Below are 23,268 nucleotides of genomic sequence, written 5' to 3'. Positions count from 1 at the left end.
TAGTTACATACACAGTTTAGTTTCTGAAAATCTGTCTCCAGATGTCTTGACAGGATACAAAGAAACTGCTCCATTTAAATAATGAATTTCAGAAGTAAGTTTTTGCTTCTCAAAACTTAACGTTCTGTATCGGATATGAAGTCTGAAGGTCCAGAAATTTTTTTTGTCTCCTGGGAGATAAGTAATAATTTCATGTAAGTCTGAACTTGGAGGACATCAACAAAAAAGAAACTTACTAATTCACTATATGGCTTTTCCCAGTCATTTGTGACAGTATTTCATATGAATGTAACAATAACAATTTGCATTTATATAACTTCCTTTCAAAGATCTCGTAGTGCTTTGCTAACAGGTAAGTAAGCCTCAAGACACTTTTGAGCTCAGTGACACCTATGACCATGTATCTCTTGACTTTTGGGAACCCCAGATATAGTCATATTTTTGGGGATGTAACAATATTTCCCAGTTCCCTACTAATCTTGCCATATGCTCAGGGTATAGCTGATCGCCATATTTGGGGTCGGGAAGGAATTTTCCTCCAGGGCAGATTGGAAGAAGCCCTGGAGGTTTTTCACCTTCCTCTGTAGCATGGGGCACGGGTCACTTGCTGGAGGATTCTCTGCTCCTTGAAGTCTTTAAACTATGATTTGAGGACTTCAATAGCACAGATATAGGTGTGAGGTTTTTTGCAGGAGTGGTGGGTGAAATGCTGTGGCCTGCATTGTGCAGGAGGTCAGACTAGATGATCATAATGGTCCCTTCTGACCTAAATATCTATGAATCTATAAACACTAGAGAAGCCACAAGCTCTATCGCAGGCACTGACCAAGAACGCTAACTGTTCCTCAAAGAAAAAGAACATCCATCTGAAGAGAATAAAGCTAGGAAATTCTACCAGGCTTCACCTTCAAAAAGATAAACAAAACAACAAAAACAAACCAAAATGTATTGCCACTATTTCCCACTTTTGACATGGAAGTTTATTAAGCTAGATATTTAGGCCTATCATCTTCATCATGCTTTGGCTCCTCAAGTAAGCTTTTAAAGAATTACCAAATATGAGACAAGAACACAGCCTAAAATATCCTCCCACACAATTTAAAAAAAATAAAAAAGATCTTTTTTTTTAGCTCCTGTACAATATCATCAACAGCAACCATTCCATTCGGTGTTGTTTTACTTACCCGTTTGTCAATGTCATTATGTTGGAGCTGGACAAAGCGAGCACTAATAGCAGCAATATAGCTCTGCTGATTGGAGAAAGCCACTCTGCCAGCACCTTTTGGGTACTTCAATTCTGGGTCCGTATCAATACCAGCATAGCAGACACCTCCATATAAACGGTCCATAATCATTGCCAGTTCAACTGTGAGAAAACAATTATTAAATATTGAAGACTCAATATTACTAAAGGTTTTATGCATGGCCTGCAGCTTTAAAAATAGACTAGACTATTCACCCTAATTCCAGTACTTCAGGAAAACAGAAAAGGGACCTGAAAGTTGGATTGGTCAAGGAATCACAGTACCCATTTGAAATATACTGGAAGTGCAAAGATAAATTGGTCAAGGTGCTAAGGAAAAGCTTTCCTGGGATTCTGTTACATACCCCAGGCAGAGTGTTATATTAGTTACATATTATATTTGATTCCAAAAAGTGCATTAGTGCAATGTCGAGGTTAAACAGTTCTACATTACACTGTCAGAAAATGTAGATCACCCCCCCTCCCCCGCCAACAATGTTTAACTCAGCCCTACTGCATCATGTATATTGATGGTATATGTTTACTGACAAAAATAGTAATATACTAATAGAAATAAAAGTACACCATATGTGCATAATGGAGAGTTATCGGTGGAACCTCAGTTTTTGCATTTCCTGACTTGTTATTTTAAGCATTTGGTCTCAGAGATGCATTTATTTCCTTGGGGTTTTTTGTTTTAAAGAAAAAACTAGAAACTGTTGGAGTTGTTCTTGGACATATTACATGCTCTAACTATCTGAGTACACTTGTCTAAATGCACAGTCAAATAAGTGCATCTGTCCTAAACTGGGCACTTTACAACTTTTCATTCCACGTCAGTATGTAAAGCTCAGACGTTCTTAATTTTGTTAAATGAAACCTAATTTCCACACTCCCCAGACTTGGGAAATCATGCTTTAATTAAGAGCTAAGACTGTGCCACATTTCACACATTGACCATTTTTGCTCAATTAGGGCCTGATCCACTGAAGTCAATGGAAATACTCCCATGTTTTTTCCAGACTTAATTGGGATTTAGGTCAGATTCTTAAAGAATATGGTTCTTTTTTTCCAGTGAGGAAACTATTTTTTCAGTCTTTCCATTGAAACAGCTAAACATCCTTCAAACTTTCAGCAGAAAATTCATTTTTGGGTAGAAACCAAATATGGAAAACTTGATCCCAAAAGATTAATTATTCAGAAAAGCACAAGAGAACAAAGGTTGCAATGGAAAATGTTTCGTAGCCTTACCTGCCACAATGTACTCTCATTTGTGAATGAGTTATGTTTATACATATGTAAGTTATATATACATATTTATGGAATATATTGAATGTTATGTGATTTATATTATTGCACGGACATATTGCTTTACACACACATACACACACCCCACAATACCCTCCTCCCTGCCCCCCAAACAGGAGGGATTTTTAGAAGACACTGAATCCTGTCAGAACTTTTCCAAACTGTCAGATATTCTAGACACCCCCCCGAAGTTGTTTTAGTTTTTTAAAAATTAATAAAACTCCCCACAGATGAATGACCAACAGAAATGGCAAATATCTATTCTAAACAAGAAAACTACCACAATAAAATTTTGGAATATATGATCCTCAGAGGACAGCTGCTCAGGAACTGAAGAAACCAACATACAGCATAACCAAACACCCAAAACAGTAACTCCAAGAATAACCCCACCTACTAAACTTCTAGTTCCAATTCTTTGTGCCATTCAAATTATGACACGTCATCTTTAAAGCATGATCATATTTCTCAAGTCATACTGCCCACTATCTTCTATTCCCTATATACCATACATGTGCACAGACAAACCTATTCTACACCAGGGTCACAAAAATCCCTTAAGTCTGAACATTTTCAAACAGGGGGAAAGGAGTTAATTGGTTTTTCTTTAAAAAATTAAATATAGTGTGTTGCATCAGGTTCATTGTGTCATTTAGTTGCCTTGTCACACCACGTGTACTGAATTTATGATATATTGTAGGGGTAAAGGGAAGCTTAACTATCTTTGGCTTTGAAGACAAAGACAATCCAAGTTTAGTTACCAAGCAAAACAGTATTTCTATTCTGTGAATATATTTAGACATCTGGTTTTACAGACCTGTCATCTCCTATATTGACCACAGTTTGGTAGCTACTCTCTCTTGTTGTCTCTCCAGAGATACCCTGTAGCAATCCTTTAGAAGAATCTGGCAAAGCAGAAACTTCTAAATATACTTAAAGCAATAAATCCTGTACCAGAGAGAAGAGGGTTTTGAGTGTCTTACTACTTCTCTCGCTATATTATTTTATTACTGGTTGAGATGAATGCCTTTGGATTACAATCCATGTATGCCATATTGATACTGTATAAGAGTATATATACCTTAAACTTCTTTTGGAAGGGTCACTAAAAATTTTCCCAGACATCTGATTTTCCAAAATTCATTTTTCTTGTCTCAATAGGTACAGAAATATAGTCCTAGTACTACAGTTGCAACAAAAAACATCAGTGGGGAAAACATACTTAACTTCTTAGGCTTTGGTACAATTAAGACTATGCTTTAAAAAGAGAAGACAGCAAAAATGATTGAAAAGGAAAGCACGGAATGAGAATGTATAAAGAATGGAATGGAAATTTGCAATATGTCAGACATGCACAGTATGTCATTAAAAATGTATAAGTAAGAGAAAACATCTCCAGATGATGGTGCCTTTCAGATTCCCCAATGCAGTAATTTCTTAAGGTTTTTTATAAATCTAGCAGTAGAAGCACAGAGTTCTTTTAAATTTTTATCTTGTTGTTTTATGACAACCTCTTAACTTGACAGCTCAGAAGCTAATCCAGGTTACATAGGTCACCTAGAAAAACTGGAATTTAAAATTACCTAAAACAGTGTAATTTTTTTTTTTTTTGACATATAGCCCATCTTTTACAAAACAGAAAAAAACATCTCTCCTTCTCAAGGGTACATTAGTGCAATGATGGTAAGCCACCAAAAGTAGACTAGTATATTGGCACCATGTAAAATCTTCATAGACTTTAAAGCCAGAGGGGACCACTGTGATAATCTAATCTGATCCCCTGCACATCACAGGCCACAGACCCTCATCCACCCATTCCTGTAATACACCCATAATCTCTGGCTGGGTTACTAAAGTCCTCAGAGCATGATTCAAAGACTTCAACTCTATGCCTAAGGAGGAGTCTCAAGAAAGTCTTAGACAGTTTCTAGACTAGGGTGACCAGATGCCCTGATTTTATAGGGACAGTCCCGATATTTGGGGCTTTTTCTTATATAGGCACCGATTACCTTCTACCCCGTGTCCCAATTTTTCACATTTGCCATCTGGTCACCCTATTCTAGACAGAGAAATTCAGGCAAAGAACCAATTTTACTAGTGATAATGTTCAACTTCAAGAAAGCGCTACATTACAGCTGACAAACATTTCTTTAAGAGTTAACTTTTATACATTCAGATCACAATACCATTTGCAATAATGCCATTTAGTGACTCGCAATAAAGTTCTATAGACTGAGGCCCCTCTATACTATAGGAACTCATAACAGCATAGCTATAGCGCCATAGCTATGCTGGCATTACCCTGTAGCATAAATGCAGCCTACAGCGATGAAGAGGGTTTTTCTTTTGCTGTAGGAATATCACTTCCCCAAGCAACAGCAGGCTAGGTAGCTGGGATGGAAGCATTCTTTTCCTGAACAATGCAGCCCTGCAGCCCCTCCTGGCAGGTTCCAAACCATGACACCCCAGTTCAGGCAAAATACTGCATACACTGGATTGTCCTTACTCCTCATAACCCCCACAACAAACATAAGCACCTCTATTTCACTCACTTGGCAGGCTCCAGCACTGCAACCACAAAATGCCACTTTTCCAGCAAGTTCCAATGATCCCCTCCCAGCCCCACTCAACAGCAGGGTACAGCAGTGCCCTCCAGCTTCCTCCCAGTCTCCAGGGAAAGCTGCTGTGTTGGTAACAAGAAGAGGGCACCTGCCAGGGTCCTCTCTGCCCTCCTATTTCAGTTAATGAGGATCGGGGTCAGAGTCATACAGGTTAAGGCCAGAAGGGGCCACCACATCCTCTAGTCTGACCTCCTGTATATCACAGGCCACCAATACCACCTAGCACCTGCACACTAAACCCAACAACCAAAATTAGACCAAGCAGAAGTAGCCAAAGCAGAAGCTGCAGGTGGTTGAAGAAGAATTTCTGAGCTGCATCTTGATGTTCATAAGATCACAATACTTGTGATAATTTCATGAGTATTGGAGCCTCCATATATACACATCAATATTTCATGGAAATACACTATAGTCACTGGTTAGTGCAAATTTTAAAAACTTGATGGTTTGAACACCCCACTAAACGTAATATGATTAACACGTGTACAGCTTTCAGAATTGGGCCCTTATAATAAATATCAAGTTGAAACTAGTTTAGACTATGATTTAGTGAGTTTGTAAAAAGGACAGTCAGATTAAAAATTTTATTATTTAAAACCAATTTCCTAATATATGTTACAAACCTTAATTTTCAGCTCCGCTTGGGAAAAAATAGACTTGCCAATGTAAGTTTGTTTGTAGAGAGTTTCTAGCCAGTTCCATGTCCAGATTCTCATGCATTAACTCACTGCAGCAGTGTTCAAGTTTGAAAACATCGTAGGGCAATATTTTAAATCCAAACAATTCATTAAAACTTGTACAATATTAACAGTAAGTTTTGAGCAACCCTTTAGAATATTATATATTTTATTTAACCAGACCTATTTTTTGAGCCCAGTGTGATTTAACAGTGTCTATAAAGTGTTTGGTGTCAGGGGCTATATTTGTTTGTACAGTACCTAACACAATGGGGTCCTGGTCCAGGACTAAGGCTGCCAGGCACTATAAGAATACAAATATAATAATAGTAAATAATAAACTGAAAAACTTTAAAGGGACACTATCTAACTGGTCCTCAAACTTAGGTTTTTTTTAAACATTAAAAATCCCCACTAAAACTAATTATATAAGTGTATTTTTTTAAAATATACACTGATTTTGTATAGATATGAAACATTCCACTTAATATTTCCTACATACAGGGGCAGTTCTAGTACCTCTGGCACCCTCTACAGATTGACTTGATTCAGACCCCTTTTACAATCAGTTGCTGCTCTTTCCCACTCTTAAGATAGGACATAGCTATTTTATTTTATAATATATTAAACATCTACCAGTTAGGACAGGTTGACTGTGATGGGAAAGAGGCAGTACAGAACAGGCTGGTTAGGGAACGATGGAAAAGGGACAGAAACAGGCTGACTGAGGTTTAGGGTCAGCATTGAGCAAATCTAGGTTCTTAGTAGAAATTGGAGGTGGAAGTGATCTTTTGTGGATGAACGAAGAACAAGCCTTCACAAAATCAGCTCTATGGCTCCATGTAGGGGCACTAAAGGTTATTCTGCCTACCCGAGTTGGCTATGCCAATTCAAGCGTGGCTGTGTTACGCTAGTGCACGAGAACTTTGAAAGTGAAACTAGAATCATAGAAGATTAGAGTTGGAAGAGACTTCAGGAGGTCTAGTCAAATCCCCTGCTCAAAGCAGGACCAACCCAACTAAATCATCCCAGCCAGGGCTTTATCAAGCCACGCCTTAAAAACCTCTAAGGATGGAGATTCTAACGCCTCCCTAAGGAGCCCATTCCAGTGCTTCACCACCCTCCTAGTGAAATAGTTTTTCCTAATATCCAACCTAGACCTCCCTCACTGCAACTTGAGACCATTACTGCTTGTTCTGTCATCTGCCACCACTGAGAACCGCCAAGCTCCATCCTCTTTGGAACCCCCCTACAGCTAGTTGAAGACTGCAATCAAATCCCCCCTCACTCTTCTTTTCTGCAGGCTAAATCAGCCAAGTTCCCTCAGCCTCTCCTCATAAGCCATGTGCTCCCAGCCTCCTAATAATTTTCGTTGCCCTCCGCTGGACTCTCTCCAATTCGTCCACATGCTTTCTGTAGTGAGGTGCACAAAACTGGACACAATACTCCAGATGTGGCCTCACCAGTACCAATCACTTCCCTTGATCTGCTGGCAATGCTCCTACTAATGCAGCCCAATATGCCGTTAGCCTTCTTGGCAACCAGGGCACACTGTTGACTCATATCCAGCTTCTCATCCACTGTAATCCCCAGGTCCTTTTCTGCAGAACTGCTGCCTAGCCAGTCAGTCCCCAGCCTGTCGCAGTGCATGGGATTCTTCTGTCCTAAGTGCAGAACTCTGCACTTGTCCTTGTTGAATCTCATCAGATTTCTTTTGGCCCAATCCTCTAATTTGTCTAGGTCCCTCTGTATCCTATCCCTACCCTCCAGTGTATCTACCTCTCACCACAGTTTAGGGTCATCCACGAATTTGCTGAGGATGCAATCCATCCCATCATCCAGATCATTAATAAAGATACTGAACAAAACCAATCCCAGGAACGAACCCTGGGGCACTCCGCTTAATACCGGCTGCCAACTAGACATCTAGCCATTGATCACTACCTGTTGAGCCTGACGATCTAGCCAGCTTTCTATCCACCTTTTAGTCCATTCATCCAATCCATACTTTTTTAACTTGCTGGCAAGAATACTGTGGGAGACCGTATCAAAGCTTTTCTAAAGTCAGGTACATCATGTCCACCGCTTTCCCCATATCCACAGAGCCTGTTATTTCATCATAGAAGGCAATCAGTTTTGTCAGGCATGACTTGCCCTTGGTGAATCCATGTTGACTGTTCCTGATCACCTTCCTCTCCTCTAAGTGCTTCAAAATGGATTCCTTGAGGACCTGCTCCATGATTTTTCCGGGGACTTAGGTGAGGCTTACTGATTTGTAGTTCCCCGGATTCTCCTTCTTCCCTTTTTTAAAGATGGGCACTACATTTGCCTTTTTCCAGTCATCCGGGACCTCACTCAATCACTACAAGTTTTCAAAGATAATGGCCAAATGCTCTGCAATCACATCAGCCATCTCCCTCAACACCCTCAGACGCATTGCATCTGGCCCCATGGACCTGTGCATGTCCAGCTTTTCTAAATAGTCCTTAATCTGTTATTTCACCACTGAGGACTGCTCACCTCCTCCCCATACTGTGCTGCCCAGTGCAGCAATCTGGGAGCTGACCTTGTCTGTGAAGGGCGAGGCAAAAAAAGCATTGAGTTCCTTCAGCTGTTTCCACATCATCTATCACTCAGTTGCCTGCCCCATTCAGTAAGGGTCCCACACTTTCCCTGACCACCTTCTTGTTGCTAACATACCTTTAGAAACCCTTTTTGTTACCCTTCACATCCCTTGCTAGCTGCAACTTCAATTATGCTTGATTACACCAGGCTAGTTATTTTTATTTTCCAGGCTTAAGTGCAAAAAGTAAATAAGTAAACTAAATTTGTGTTCTAATTCTAGTAACTACTACAAATTGTGTGTGCATGGGGGGGTGAGGGTGGGGGGTGTTATTTATAACACTGGTATGGAAATTTGTTTAATTATATTACTTTTAGTCTGATACATAAGTATCACTTTAAGGGATAACTGTGTATGCCAATTCCTATGTTTTTAATGCAATTCCCCAAATTAGAGTAATTCTATCAAACAAAATAGACTCCAACACCATGCAGGTGGACAGCAAAAAAACAGCATAATCTAGTAACTAGTAAGTTCCCAGATTCTTTAATAAAATATGAAAAGTCATCCTTCAGTTCATGAACTGGCAGTAGGAATTCAGTCCAAAATAAGCAATCATGATATCGGCCACAGTAAAGAGGTACTGTCAGTGTGCAAGGAACCCAGAAAATTCAGAAAAAAAGATTTGCTGTATTGCTTTCAAATGTTCTAAATTAATTTCTAAAACTAATCTTAGAAGCTTGCAAATTAATATATCAATACCAAAAAATGGGTTGTCGTGCTTTGGAAAAATTCTAAATTTACTGTTCGAAGGCATTTTTCGACTATGAACTACAATTCATAACAGGCTGGGAAAAAAATATAGACAAAAACAGTTAGGCCCATTCTGTTTAAATGGCCTCATTAGAACTGGTCTGGTTTTCAGAGATGTTGAGCAACCACAACCCCAATTTAAGTCAGTGGGAGCTTAAAGTAAATACTTAACTGAACTGGTCAACTTAAAAAAAGCAACCCCCAAATTCAAGGACAATATGAAAATTTGAGCCTTAAAGTTATACTTAATTTATAGTACTAAACAATTGATTCATTGTCTTAACTAGTAGTAAATTTCAAAGGTCAGAAGTTCTCAGAAGTTATATTCTTACAGTTAAGGACAGAAGAAACTGATATGCTTAGAAAGTAAACCACAAATTCTTCAAAAATCTCTGAAACAGATGGAACGTCATTGTCTCAGAATCTGAAACCAGTTACTGATAGTATGGTCTGGCCTAACTTTTCTTCTATTTCAACTCACCAGCTCGGAGGGGACGTGGAACTCCCCCTACAAAGATAGTTTTTCTCGGGTCCAATGGCTGAGAACCATCCATTACAAAATCACTGTCACTTAGGTTCCAAGGTCGAATTTGCACCTGAAAGAAAGAGGTCAACTTTTTCTTTACTTCATTGCTAACTTACCCTACACAAAGTAATAAGAATCAGCTGCTAAATATTTACATATGTAAAATCTGATTAGAATATATGTACATACCTATATTCACATTTTTTTTAAGATAAAATAGTAAAATGATAGAATGTGAAAGTAAAAACGATGCAAGTACATCATTTATCTATGTAGGTATTCAGAAAGTACGCCTTACAGTGTTTACTTGAAAAAGGTGGACAGTATATTTATCACCTCTAGAGGCCAGGCTTGAGTTAGATTTCCTCTTGCAAATGCAGCTACCCCATTCTCTCCCTAATCTGCTTCCTCCTCCAGCCTCCTTTATTAGGATATGAAATATATAAAAGGACATTCAGAGCTTTATCATTTACAGAGTGAACTTGAGGATGCAGGCTGAACATTCAGCTTTCTTCTAGTCACATATAATTTTAAAAGTTGAAAAAGAGGGAAGAGGAAGTGGAATTAATTCCTGTGTTTAAAATAAGAGGATTGCAGAAATGTAAGTGCACTTGTTCAGTTTAGTTAAGCAACCAGATAGTGGACAGTTAGACAGAAAGTCTTCAGATTGTACAGAACTCAGAATTCTGCTCAAAAGCTACTTGGATAAGCCTGCTCACCACTACAACCCCCTGAATAAGTGAAATGTGTAAGCATCATTTCCATTTGCCATTGCATTGCAATTTTCATTCACCCACGCAAGGTCTAATCTTTTGATTCAAAATGGCCCCTGTGAGCCTTTTATATGAATTTGGTTAAGGACTACTCTGGAAGGATTATGCATATAGTATATTAACTTTAACATATATAATAATAATTACAATTCTATAAAGAAGAAGGCCCCAATCTGCAAGATATTAAGCACATACACTACTTTACTTACTTAACTAGCCCCATTGACTAAATACAGTATGTCCAATTAAAAAGAAAATTGGAAGAGGTGATAAATAGTTGTGCACATGATTACAGATGTAAACAGGTGGTAAATGATTGCCATTACCCCTTGCAGAAGAAAGTTAGGCCCAGATTACATGTTTAGAGAAATACTTTACATTAATAGCCTAAACTGATGTTGTCATTCCTGTAAATTAATAAAGTAGCAACTATTTATCTTAAAACCACCACCACACATGCAGTTTTTAGCCCCTCTTTATGTAAACCTGTCCACTTTAAAGACTGGTAGTACAGAAGAAGTCTCTACTTCCAGGATTTAACACAGTGCCAGCAATTCCAGAGAGTTTCTTGTAATGTCCCATTGGCAGTTATAAACAGGATGGACCACTTTGTTTAACTTAACAAGATTAAGTCTCTATTCTAGCTCAACCCTGAGTAATATGAGCCAGTTGTGCTATAGTGGAAATTGTATCACGTATGTAATGCACCATTATATGCAAGCAGCTGAAGCGGTTATCCACCAACTCATTTCTGATTGCAGACAACATAAAAATGCTTGGTTTTTACATACCAAAAGCCAGGGTTACATTTACAATGCCACTTTACTTTCTAAATAAAATTAAAAACAGGATCTTAGTAACTAGGTCTTTTCCAATAGCTCATTTTTAACAGATTCAGCAGTAATAGGGATAATTGTTCATCCTTGATTATAGGGAGTCTTTATGGAAGCAATTTAGAATAAAAAAAGGGGGAAAATACTAAAAGGTATCAGACATTCAACCAGCAACACATTTTGAGGGATGTTAACTAGAAGAGAATATATTTAATTTTCTATACCAATGAAAACCTGCCTGAACATATGTTGATTTAAAAAATCCCTTTAGAAGGATCCAGTTAAAATTTGATTAGCTCTAGCAAAATGACTCAGCAAGAATATACTTCAAACATGTTTTCCTTCTTTCTGGTATTATCCTACTCCTCATTTGTCCATCAGAAGTGTACAACTATATGCTTTTCACTGGTTTTAATAAACCTTTCTTTAGAAACCAAATTTGGGTCAAAGCAAACTTGCTACAGTAAGTGAAAGGCATGAAAGATTGTAAATTCCTTAGCTAGCATATGCAGAATTGAAAGCAATGAAGTACTCGCAAGGCTGCCTAAATTATTAAAGAGTTTTCTTTTTTAAATCATAGGGGCTTTTAAAAAAAAAATAAAACAGTATAGGCAAAGAATGTCACCTATAAAAAAAATGAGTAACAGGAAACATTCTGTTACCATATGGTACTGGAAGTACCAACATAAAAGTTTAATTAAACAGTGGCATTCATTAGCTTCTGAAGAAGCCAAATTATGCTAACGTAAGAAGGTAAGCCTAGTAAAGGAGCATCAACATAACCAGTTACACCGGGGGAAAATGCTTGCATATTTATTTGCTTTTGAATTGGCAAGGGGAAGTTGGTTAAGAGCCGAGGCACTCTGAACACTGCTTACTGGTTTGTCCTTGATGGTGGGGCTTGACACACATAGGTAAAGTTTTCCATCTTCTTCTAGACAGGCATCTATCAGCGCTTGTACAGAGCTTTCTTCCTGGAACAGCAAAAAGGCATAACCTTGGAAAGGACAAAGGCACAAAAAGAAAAAGAAAAAAAAAAAGATGAAAACTTTTGAAAGATGGGTCAAAACAGAGAACACAAAAAAAGAATCTGAGAACTGCAAATATTTTGTAAGCAAATGGTTTTGATAATTCACGAAGATTCTGAATTACTTTGTCCCAATACATAGATGGCAATAAACATGTAATATTGTTGCTAACTGTACTGAAGTTAATCCAATAATAAAATGCTTTCATAAGGAATCCTGCCATAGGATCACATGGAGAAAGCAGGCTTCCCCACGATCACTCATTTTTGTTTTGATGGTGCATACAGTGTTGATACCACAATGGAGAAAAAAAGTCTTCAGAAAGTTTGTTTTCTTTATATACATTAAAGTTTCCAAACAAACACAGAATGGCTGGAAAAAACAGAAAAAATTGTGGAAGATTAGCCCACAGCTATAATAGATCTCTATTTGTGCTCTTACAAGTATTCGTCATCTTAAATAAAGTGATGGTGTTGAGGCAGTTTCAGATGATATACAAGGGGGAAAATACTATCTGGGAAGGTCCATGAAAAGACAACCTGCATGCAGATAATCTGAAAATTTCTATCCTGAACATACATATGTTGGGAAGGGAAAAATGTATATTCTCATTCATTCATACTGTAGCTTTATTTCCTAAATATATTTTTAAATCAAATCTCCTAACATACGCAGTCCTCATTGAAGACCCATGATTTACTGAATTTGGACATTTAAATTGCCACATACATAAAAGATTACTACTTGTTTTAGATAATGAAATTTTCTCATGCTTAGACCACTCAAAGGCTCAGACTGTCTTTAAACCTCCCCTCTAAAAAACAGCTGAAATAAGATAATCTTGAGGGAAAGCTGTAAACAACTGAAAGATTATGGATTGAGAATTGGAGTGCCTTCTGACCCACAAATACTCTGCTAATAAGATATCATATTTTAAATCAAATTTTTATTTTAGTTGAGAGTACTGAGATATTGAGACAAGCTTTTGTACAGTATAAAGTTAAGCCTCAGATATTCTTAACGCGTATCCCTAACAGGTTAAATTTTGGAATAAAGAGAATAAAAGTTTTGGCATTAGTTTCCTTAAACTTTGAAATGCAAAATGTGAGCATGGAGATCAGTCAATTAAAAAAAAAATGTACATGTTCAAGAAGTGCAACTAGCATTTATTTTCATAAAACAGACAGCAAAATAATAATATGAAATGGGTTTGTCAAAGTTTTCTATGCAGTAGAGTCCACTGATTTATATTTAATAATGTATATAATTTGACATTGTTTTAGTAAATAGGGGGTATTCTTGGATCCCAGCTGCTCAGGATAGTCTGACAAAATAGTTTTTAATCAGTTATGCTTAATGCCTTTGCTTTTCAGCACCACAGTCATTCATACCTTTGTCTCCTCAAAGCTAAATTACTGCAATGCTACTACACTAAATTAGATCTTAAGACCATTTGGTAATTACAGCTAGTATTGAATGCAGCTGCCCAGTTGTGGGGGATTTCCAGTGGTCTGTGTTACACCTGTGCTGAATAATTTGGTGTAGCTACCAGATGATTTCCCACTCACTGTTTTGATATTGGCTTTCACCTTCATAGTTTCGACCCTACCTACCTTATAGAGAGTTCCTTTCTTCACACAATTCTGTAGCAACTGCTTGTGCTAGCATTCCTCTCAAAACACAGGAGGACTGCTAGCAGAAGATTCTCAGTCGGGTCACTGACTCAAAGGGCACCTGGCTAGGCCTATTTGCATTCCCAAGTTTTATTGGGGAGGCAGCAGTTAAGAGGAGCTCAAGTAGAATTTTGAAGTAGTTACTGTGAAGAATGGCTTTTTTTTTTTTTTTTTGCTTGAAACTGAACACTTGGAAGAGACTATATCAGGGGTGGGCAAACTTTTTGGCCTGAGAGCCACATCTGGGTATGAAAATTGTATGGCAGGCCATGAATGCTCACAAAATTGGGGGTTGGGGTGCAGGAGGGGTGAGGGCTCTGGGGTGGAGCCAGAAATAAGGAGTTTAGGGTGCAGGAGGGGGCTCCGGGCTGGGGCTGGGACTGAGGGGTTGGGGTGAAGGAGGTTGCTCCGGGCTGGGACTGAGGGGTTCAGAGAGTGGGAGGGGGTTCAGGGCTGGGACAGGGGGTTGGGGCAAGGGAGGGGGTCAGGGGTGCAAACTCCAGGCAGCACTTACCTCAAGCAGCTCCTGGAAGCAGTGGCAGTGGCATGTTCCCTCTCTAGCTCCTATGCAGAGGCTCAGCCAGGTGGCTCTGCGCACTGCCCAGTCTCTGCAGCCTTGGTTCCCAGCCAGTGGGAGCTGTGGGGGCGGCACTTGGGTAGGAACAGCGTGCGGAGCCCCCTGGCTACCCCTACATGTAGAAGCCGGAGGGGGGGCATGCTGCTGTTTCTGGGAGCTGTGCGGAGCCACGGCATGTGCAGAGCAGGTCAAGCCTCCAGCCCCGCTCCCTGGCTGGAGCGCCGGACCCTGTTTCCCGGCGGGAGTTAGAGGGTCGGATTAAAACATCTGAAGGGCCGGATGCAGTCCCCAGGCCATAGTTTGCTCACCCCTGGACTATAGTAGTCCCTCACCATCCACCACTAACTCATTATGATCATATTTCATTGGTCAATTCATTTTTTTGGGGTGGAGGCATGGTGTTTAAACTCATAGGCAGACTTCAATACTCTACATACTTCAGTCAGAAAAATTAGCCCCAAATGTTAAGAATGCTCTGGTTTTAACCAATATTTCCACTTGTTATTAAATAACCTCACAGTTCAGAGATTAAGCTAAGCACACCAAAATGTGGATGCTTGTCCGTACATTGTAATATTTTTGGTCTGTAAAATTCATTTGGACATTTTGACTGAACAGTCTCTCTTACAGTATGTTTGGTTACTGTGTTTTCTTTCCTGGATGAAACACAAAGCCTGGAAGATAGAAACGAAAAAAAAAATCTATACATGTTAGTTTTTTATACTGCTCCTCATTACCACAGTAGCTGAATGCCATCCATGTAAAACAAACAGCAAATATTTAGTTCAAGATTTGGGGAAAGGTTTGGGATGATTCTTATCAGAATCTACACAGATGCACCTGATTTTCTTACCTCATAGTAAAGATTCTGTTGAACGGGTGGCAGAAAGACCCGAATGCCGTTTTTGGATTAGTAAATATTGTATTTGTAGTTATAATCCAATTAAATTTACCCTAAACAAAAAATCCTCGGCTTGTTCTGTTCAGCTGCTAAACTACAAATGCAGTCCTGGTACGTCAGAATTTAGTTTCCTCTCCTGACTCCAGTACCCTATATACTGCAGTCAGAAAAATCAGCCCCAAATGCAAGACCTGTGCTGCCTTACTCTTCTAGTGCATATTACCTCTGCCAAATAAGGAGACTGCAAGGAGTCTCTGAAAATGAAATTCTATGCACTTTGCTTTGGGATTATGACAGCCCTCCCCTATTAGCTCTGCTGGGCCACCCAATCAGCTTCTCAAAAAAAAAAAAAAAAAAAAAAAGCAAACACAGGACTTCAAAACCTGTTGACCTGATGCCTCCCGCAGTTCTTGAAAGGTTTTGGGCATCCAAGACCTCCAGAAATCAGGTTTCCACTATAATTAAAAGTTTATACTAATCTTTAAATTAAGATCTCAGATACTTCTTGCTCAAATAGACTCCCAAGAATGAACTGTTATTTGCATTGGAATAGAACCCTGTGGCAGAAGGTGTTCCCTGAACTCTAACTATACAAAAGTTAACTAGAAAATATCCATGAAGACCACTTGCTCCATGCTTAAGCTAACATTGCACAAGGAAGTTTTATATCACACAAGATGCAATTTAAATTAAATATCAAATATGTATTTTGTATCAGGAAAAACAGAAGAACATTTTGAATTATAACACCAACCAAGCCTTTTAATGAAAAGCTAATATGTACTTTGACAACTGTAATGCACTAACATCTTTTCACAATTATATCCACCTGTGCTTAAATGGCTATAATTTGCAATTCTCTGGAACAGACCATATTATTCCCTCTAGGAGATGACACCACAACATGTGGTTTGGAAGGTATAGCTTTGGCTGTTAGGCAACAGAGCTCTCAGCCATACCCTATGTAGTTGTATGCAATTATACAATGCATTTCACAGATCATCTTGAAGGATTTTTATATATTCTCAAGGACGACTGGTGTTTAAACTTATCCTCTGCCTTTTTCTGATTTTCAGATACAGCCAAGAAAACAGCAGGTGGTATTCAGATGCACATCCAAATGAGATTTAGGCTGGTGTCTGAACTAGAAAAACAGAGAGCGTTCAGGTTTAATGGTGCCAAAATGAGCTATTTTTACATTCTTCTGACAAAAAAAATAGACAATCTCATAAGATGAACTTTTCAAGATTCCCAGTGTAATGGCAGTCATTCTCATAATATTTCAGCTGCACCTGAGTCTGAATAAAGGTTTCTTCTTCCCACAGCTAAAACCATAGGAGGTGGTTCATATTTGAGCAACTCAATATGAATTCCTTCCTCTGCCTGGAAGTTGAGTTCTGAGCCATCTCTGCTTAAAATGGATCTTTTGTTTTATTTATTTATTTTAAACCAATTTGATTTTGATTAAAAAATATTATCTGGACCCTTAGAGCAAGGCCACTACCACAGAGAGAAAGTGACAACTGCAAACAGCGGAGAGGCTAACAGAGGGAGTTTGCTTGGGAGTTCGCCTGGGGAGAGGCCACTGAGGTGTTCATCTTGCAGGCTTCACTGAGTAGTTACTGCAACAGCTGAGGAAACTCTTAGAAGGAATGTAATATGGATGGTGAGAGTTCAGCTGTTGTTACCAGCACAGAATGTGCCATGTTTGTCTTTCTTCCACAGGACAGAAGCGACTTTGTCTGTACAAAGTGCAAGCTGGTCTCCATATTGGAAGAGAAGGTTCAAGGTCTGGATAAACAAGTATCAACCTTGCGTTGTATAAGAGAAACTGAAGATTTCCTGGACAGACGTCAGGATATGCTTCTAGGGGCACAACATTATGAAGAATCAGAGCAGGCTGCGCAGCAGGGACAGTGAAGAAATTTGGCAGCATGTGACCTCCAGAAGAAGAAAGAGGAGCGTCCATGTACCAGCAATGCAGATGAGCAACCGTTTTCATGTTCTCTCCACAGGTACTAATGTGGAGAGTGAACTAGATGATACATCTGAGGGAAGGGAGCAGAAGGAGACTCCACCGATTGGAAGGCATGAGATGCACTGTCTTAGGGATGGGGGTTCAATGACTGCCACTCCCAAGAGAAGGAGGCTGGTGGTGGTGGTCAGGGACTCCCTCCTCAGGGGAACTGAGTCATCTATCTGCCGCCCCAACCGGGAAAACCGAGAAGTCTGCTGCTTGCCAGGAGCTAGGATTCACGATGTGACCGAAAGATTGCAGAGACTCAACAAGCCCTCAGATTGCTACCCCTTCCTGATTCTCCACATGGGCACCAATGCTACCGCCAAGAATGACCTTGAGCGGATCACTGCAGACTATGCGGCTCTGCGAAGAAGTTTGAAGCGCAAGTGGTGTTCTCGTCCATCCTCCCTGTGGAAAGAAAAGGCCTGGGTAGGGACTGTCAAATTGTGGAAGTCAACGAATGGCTACACAGGTGGTGTCAGAGAGAAGGCTTTGGATTCTCTGACCATGGGATGGTGTTCCAAGAAGAAGAAGTGCTTTGTAGAGACGGGCTCTACCTAACAAAGGGAGGGAAGAGCATCTTCGCAAGCAAGCTGGCTAACCTAGGGAGGAGAGCTTTAAACTAGGTTCACCAGGGGAAGGAGACCAAAGCCCTGAGGTAAGCTGGGAATTGGGATACTGGGAGGAAACACGAGCAGGAGAGTGCAAGAGGGGAGGACTCCTGCATCATACTGAGAAAGCAGGATGATCAGCGAGTTATCTTAAGTGCCTATACACAAATGCAAGAAGCCTGGGAAACAAGCAGGGAGAACTGGAAGTCCTGGCACAGTCAAGGAATTATGATGTGATTGGAACAACAGAGACTTGGTGGGATAACTCACATGACTGGAGTACTGTCATGGATGGATATAAACTGTTCAGGAAGGACAGGCAGGGCAGAAAAGGTGGGGGAGTTGCATTGTATGTGAGAGAGCAGTATGACTGCTCAGAGCTCCGGTATGAAACTGCAGAAAAACCTGAGAGTCTCTGGACTAAGTTTAGAAGTGTGAGCAACAAGGGTGATGTCGTGGTGGGAGTCTGCTATAGACCACCAGACCAGGAGGATGAGGTGGATGAGGCTTTCTTCTGGCAACGAACAGAAGTTACTAGACTGCAGGCCCTGGTTCTCATGGGAGACTTCAACTCACCCTGATATCTGCTGAGAGAGAAATACAACAGTGCACAGACAATCCAGGAAGCTTTTGGGAAGTGTAGGGGACAATTTCCTGGTGCAAGTGCTGGAGGAACCAACTAGGGGCAGACCTCTTCTTGACCTGCTGCTCACAAACGGAGAAGAATTCGTAGGGGAAGCAAAAGTGAATGGGAACCTGGGAGGCACTGACCATGAGATGGTCGAGTTCAGGATCCTGACAGAAGGAAGAAAGGAGAGTAGCAGAATACGGATCCTGGACTTCAGAAAAAGCAGTCTTTGATTCCCTCAGGGAACTGATGGGCAGGATCCCCTGGGAGAATAACATGAGGGGGAAATGAGTCCAGGAGAGCTGGCTGTATTTTAAAAGAATCCTTATGGAGGTTGCAGGAACAAACCATCCCGACGTGTAGGAAGACTAGTAAATATGGCAGGCGACCAGCTTGGCTTAACAGTGAAATCCTTGCTGATCTTAAACACACACAAAAAAGCTTTCAAAAAGTGGAAGATTGGACAAATGACCAGGGAGGAGTATAAAAATATTGCTCAGGCATGCAGGAGTGAAATCAGGAAGGCAAAATCACACCTGGAGTTGCAGTTAGCAAGAGATGTTAAGAGTAACATGAAGGGTTTCTTCAGGTATGTTAGCAACAAAAAGAAAGCCAAGGAAAGGCTATCCTGAAGCACTTACACGAGAGGAAAGTGATCAGGAACAGTCAGCATGGATTCACCAAGGGAAGGTCATGCCTGACTAATCGCCTTCTATGATGAGATTACTGTTTCTGTGGATGAAGGGAAAGCAGTGGATGTATTGTTTCTTGACTTTAGCAAAGCTTTTGACACGGTCTCCCACAGTATTCTTGTCAGCAAGTTAAAGAAGTATGGGCTGGATGAATGCACTATAAGGTGGGTAGAAAGCTGGCTAGATTGTCGGGCTCAACGGGTAGTGATCAATGGCTCCATGTCTAGTTGGCAGCCGGTATCAAGTGGAGTGCCCCAAGGTCAGTCCTGGGGCCGGTTTTGTTCAATATCTTCATAAATGATCTGGAGGATGGTGTGGATTGCACTCTCAGCAAATTTGCGGATGGTAATAAACTAAGAGGAGTGGTAGATACAGTGGCAGGTAGGGATAGGATACAGAGGGACCTAGACAAATTGGAGGATTGGGCCAAAAGAAATCTGATGAGGTTCAACAAGGACAAGTGCAGAGTCCTGCACTTAGGACGGAAGAATCCCATGCACTGCTACAGAATAGGGACCGAACGGCTAGGCAACAGTTCTGCAGAAAAGGACCTAGGGGTGACAGTGGACGAGAAGCTGGATATGAGTCAGCAGTGTGCCCTTGTTCCCAAAATGCCATTACCCTTCTTGGCATGTATAAGTAGGGGCATAGCCAGCAGCTCGAGGAATGTGATCGTTCCTCTCTATTCGACATTGGTGAGGCCTCATCTGGAGTACTCTGTCCAGTTTTGGGCCCCACACTAAAAGAAGGATGTGGATAAATTGGAGAGTGTCCAGCGGAGGGCAACAAAAATGATTAAGGGACTGGAACACATGACTTATGAGGAGAGGCTGAGGGAACTGGGATTGTTTAGTCTGCAGAAGAGAAGAATGAGGAGGGATTTGATAGCTGCTTTCAACTACCTGAAAGGGGGTTCCAAAGAGGATGGTTCTAGACTATTCTCAGTGGTAGAAGATGACAGGACAAGGAGTAATGGTCTCAAGTTGTAGAGGGGGAGGTTTAGGTTGGATATTAGGAAAAACTTTTTCACTAGGAGGGTGGTGAAACACTAGAATGCGTTACCTAGGGAGGTGGTAGAATCTCCTTCCTTAGAAGTTTTTAAGGTCAGGCTTGACAAAGCCCTGGCTGGGATGATTTAATTGGGGATTGGTCCTGCTGTGAGCAGGGGGTTGGACTAGATGACCTCCTGAGGTCCCTTCCAACCCTGATATTCTATGAAAATGTGGGCCCCTTCCTGAATGAGAGAGGCAACCAAGTGACAGAGGATGTGGAAAAAGCTAATGTACTCAGTGCTTTTTTTGCCTCTGTCTTCACGAACAAGGTCAGCTCCCACACTGCTGCACTGGGCAGCACAGCATTGGGAGGAGGTGACCAGCCATCTGTAGAGAAAGAAGTGGTTCGGGACTATTTAGAAAAGCTGGATGAGCACAAGTCCATGGGACTGGATGCACTGCATCCGAGGGTGCTAAAGGAGTTGGCGGATGTGATTGCAGAGCCATTGGCCATTATCTTTGAAAACTCATAGTGATCAGGGGAGGTCCCGGAAGACTGGAAAAAGGCTAATGTAGTGCCCATCTTTAAAAAAGGGGAGGAGGAGGATCCGGGGAACTACAGACCAGTCAGCCTCACCTCAGTCCCTGGAAAAATCATGGAGCAGGTCCTCAAGGAATCAATTCTGAAGCACTTAGAGGAGAGGAAAGTGATCAGGAACAGTTAGCATGGATTCACCAAGAGCAAGTCATACATGACCAACCTAATTGCCTTCTATGATGAGAACTGGCTCTGTGGATGAAGGGAAAGCAGTGGATGTTTTATTCCTTGACTTTAGCAAAGCTTTTGATATGGTCTCCCACAGTATTCTTGTCAGCAAGTTAAAGTAGTATGGGCTGCACAAATGGACTCTAAAGGTGGATAGAAAGCTGGCTAGATCGTTGGGCTCAATGGGTAGTGACCAACGGCTCCATGTCTAGTTGGCAGCCAGTATCAAGCGGAGTGCCCCAAGGGTCAGTCCTGGGGCCGCTTTTGTTCAATATCTTCATTAATGATCTGGATGATGGCGTGGACAGCACCCTCAGCAAGTTTGCAGATGACACTAAACTTGGAGGAGTGGTAGATACACTGGAGGGTAAGAATAGGATACAGAGGGACCTAGACTAATTAGAGGATTGGGCCAAAAGAAATCTGATGAGGTTCAACAAGGACAAGTGCAGAGTCCTGCACTTAGGATGGAAGAATCCCATGCACTGCTACAGAATAGGGACCGAACGGCTAGGCAGCAGTTCTGCAGAAAAGGACCGAGGGTTACGGTGGACAAGAAGCTGGATACGAGTCAACAGTGTGCCTTTGTTGCCAAGAAGAGTAACGGCATTTTGGGCTGTATAAATAGGGGCATTGCCAGCAGATCGAGGGACATGATCATTCCCCTCTATTTGACATTGGTGAGGCCTCATCTGGAGTACTCTGTCCAGTTTTGGGCCCCACATTACAAGAAGGATGTGGAAAAATTGGAAAGAGTCCAGCAGAGGGCAACAAAAATTATTAGGGGGCTGGAGCACATGACTTGTGAGGAGACGCTGAGGGAACTGGGATGGTTTAGTCTACAGAAGAGAAGAATGAGGAGGGATTTGATAGCTGCTTTCAACTACCTGAAAGGGGGTTCCAAAGAGGATGGATCTAGCCTGTTCTCAGTGGTAGCAGATGACAGAACAACAAGTAATGGTCTCAAGTTACAGTGGGGGAGGTTTAGGTTGGATGTTAGGAAAAATGTTTTCACTAGGAGGGTGGTGAAGCACTGGAATGGGTTCCCTAGGGAGGTGATGGAATCTCCTTCCTTAGAGGTTTTCAAGGTCAGGCTTGACAAAACCCTGGCTGGGATGATTTAGTTGGAGATTGGTCCTGCTTTGAGCAGGGGGTTGGACTAGATGACCTCCTGAGGTCCCTTCTTCCAACCCTGATATTCTATGATTCTATGCACCTGTATGCCGGTTATGGGTAAGAAGGGCTGCCGCCTCTCTCTTCCCCACAGCTATGTCCAAGAAGGACCTGTGGTGAGTGTTTTGGTCATAGGAAGCTAAAATATTTGAAGGCATCCAATCAATCATTGTTTCAATGTCAAGCCTGACCTTGAAAACAATCAATCATTGTGTGCTGTGTTGTGCAAAGTGGCTGAGTTACAGTTGCTGTGGGAACATATCTGTAATTCCTGATGTAAGCATTACAATTTCTTTCAATGTATATTAAAAATAACTTCATCCATTTAAAATATGGAATGTGAAATTCAGATGCGTGAAACTCCACAATACTTGTATTTCCTGAAGTGCTCACATATCAAAATACACAAATCCATATTTATATTACTGAAACACGTTTTTCCCCAACATGCAATCACTGAGAAGACACAGGTATAACTGGTTATCAACTGAGCTGGCCAAAAGTTTTTATCAACTGTTTGATGGAAAATTGTGTTTTTGACAAAAAGCTTTTTGCAAAAAGAGTCTCTTTTCCTTGGAAAAGTTTGGCTTTTCATAAAAAATGAACACCCAAAAACCAAAAAGTTGTTGGTTTTCAGTTGAAAACTGAAGAAGTTTAACCAAAACCCAAAAAATTTCATTTCAGAAATGCTACTTTGTTGTCTCATGTCCCATTCTCTTCCCAGCCAGACAACATCTTCCATGATGCACTGCAGCCAGAAACTCCCATGCTGCATCACGGCAGCTCAGCAACAGAGGAGACCATGGTGCATCATGGCAGGTGTATTCCAGTCAGGGAGCCCAGCCTACAG

The 23,268-nt window shown here is 40.9% G+C and overlaps 1 protein-coding gene across 5 annotated transcripts in view; it reads right to left on the bottom strand.

Annotated features, from left to right (window-relative positions):
• The window catches only part of CPEB3 (cytoplasmic polyadenylation element binding protein 3), a 189,567-nt gene that overhangs the window by 16,382 nt on the left and 149,917 nt on the right, over positions 1 to 23,268 (bottom strand). For all 5 annotated transcript variants that reach the window (XM_084633816.1, XM_084633817.1, XM_084633815.1 and 2 more), the window contains 3 exons: positions 12,236 to 12,354; positions 9,707 to 9,821; positions 1,185 to 1,366 (listed from right to left, as the gene is read on the bottom strand). In XM_084633816.1, the coding sequence (XP_084489942.1) occupies positions 1,185 to 1,366; positions 9,707 to 9,821; positions 12,236 to 12,354 (416 nt within the window). The remainder of the gene's footprint in view (positions 1 to 1,184; positions 1,367 to 9,706; positions 9,822 to 12,235; positions 12,355 to 23,268) is intronic.

Source organism: Lepidochelys olivacea, assembly GCF_965140295.1.
Source record: "Lepidochelys olivacea isolate rLepOli2 genome assembly, chromosome: 7".
Classification (NCBI taxonomy): Eukaryota; Metazoa; Chordata; order Testudines; family Cheloniidae; genus Lepidochelys; species Lepidochelys olivacea.
This window is presented reverse-complemented; position numbering and strand designations above follow the sequence as displayed.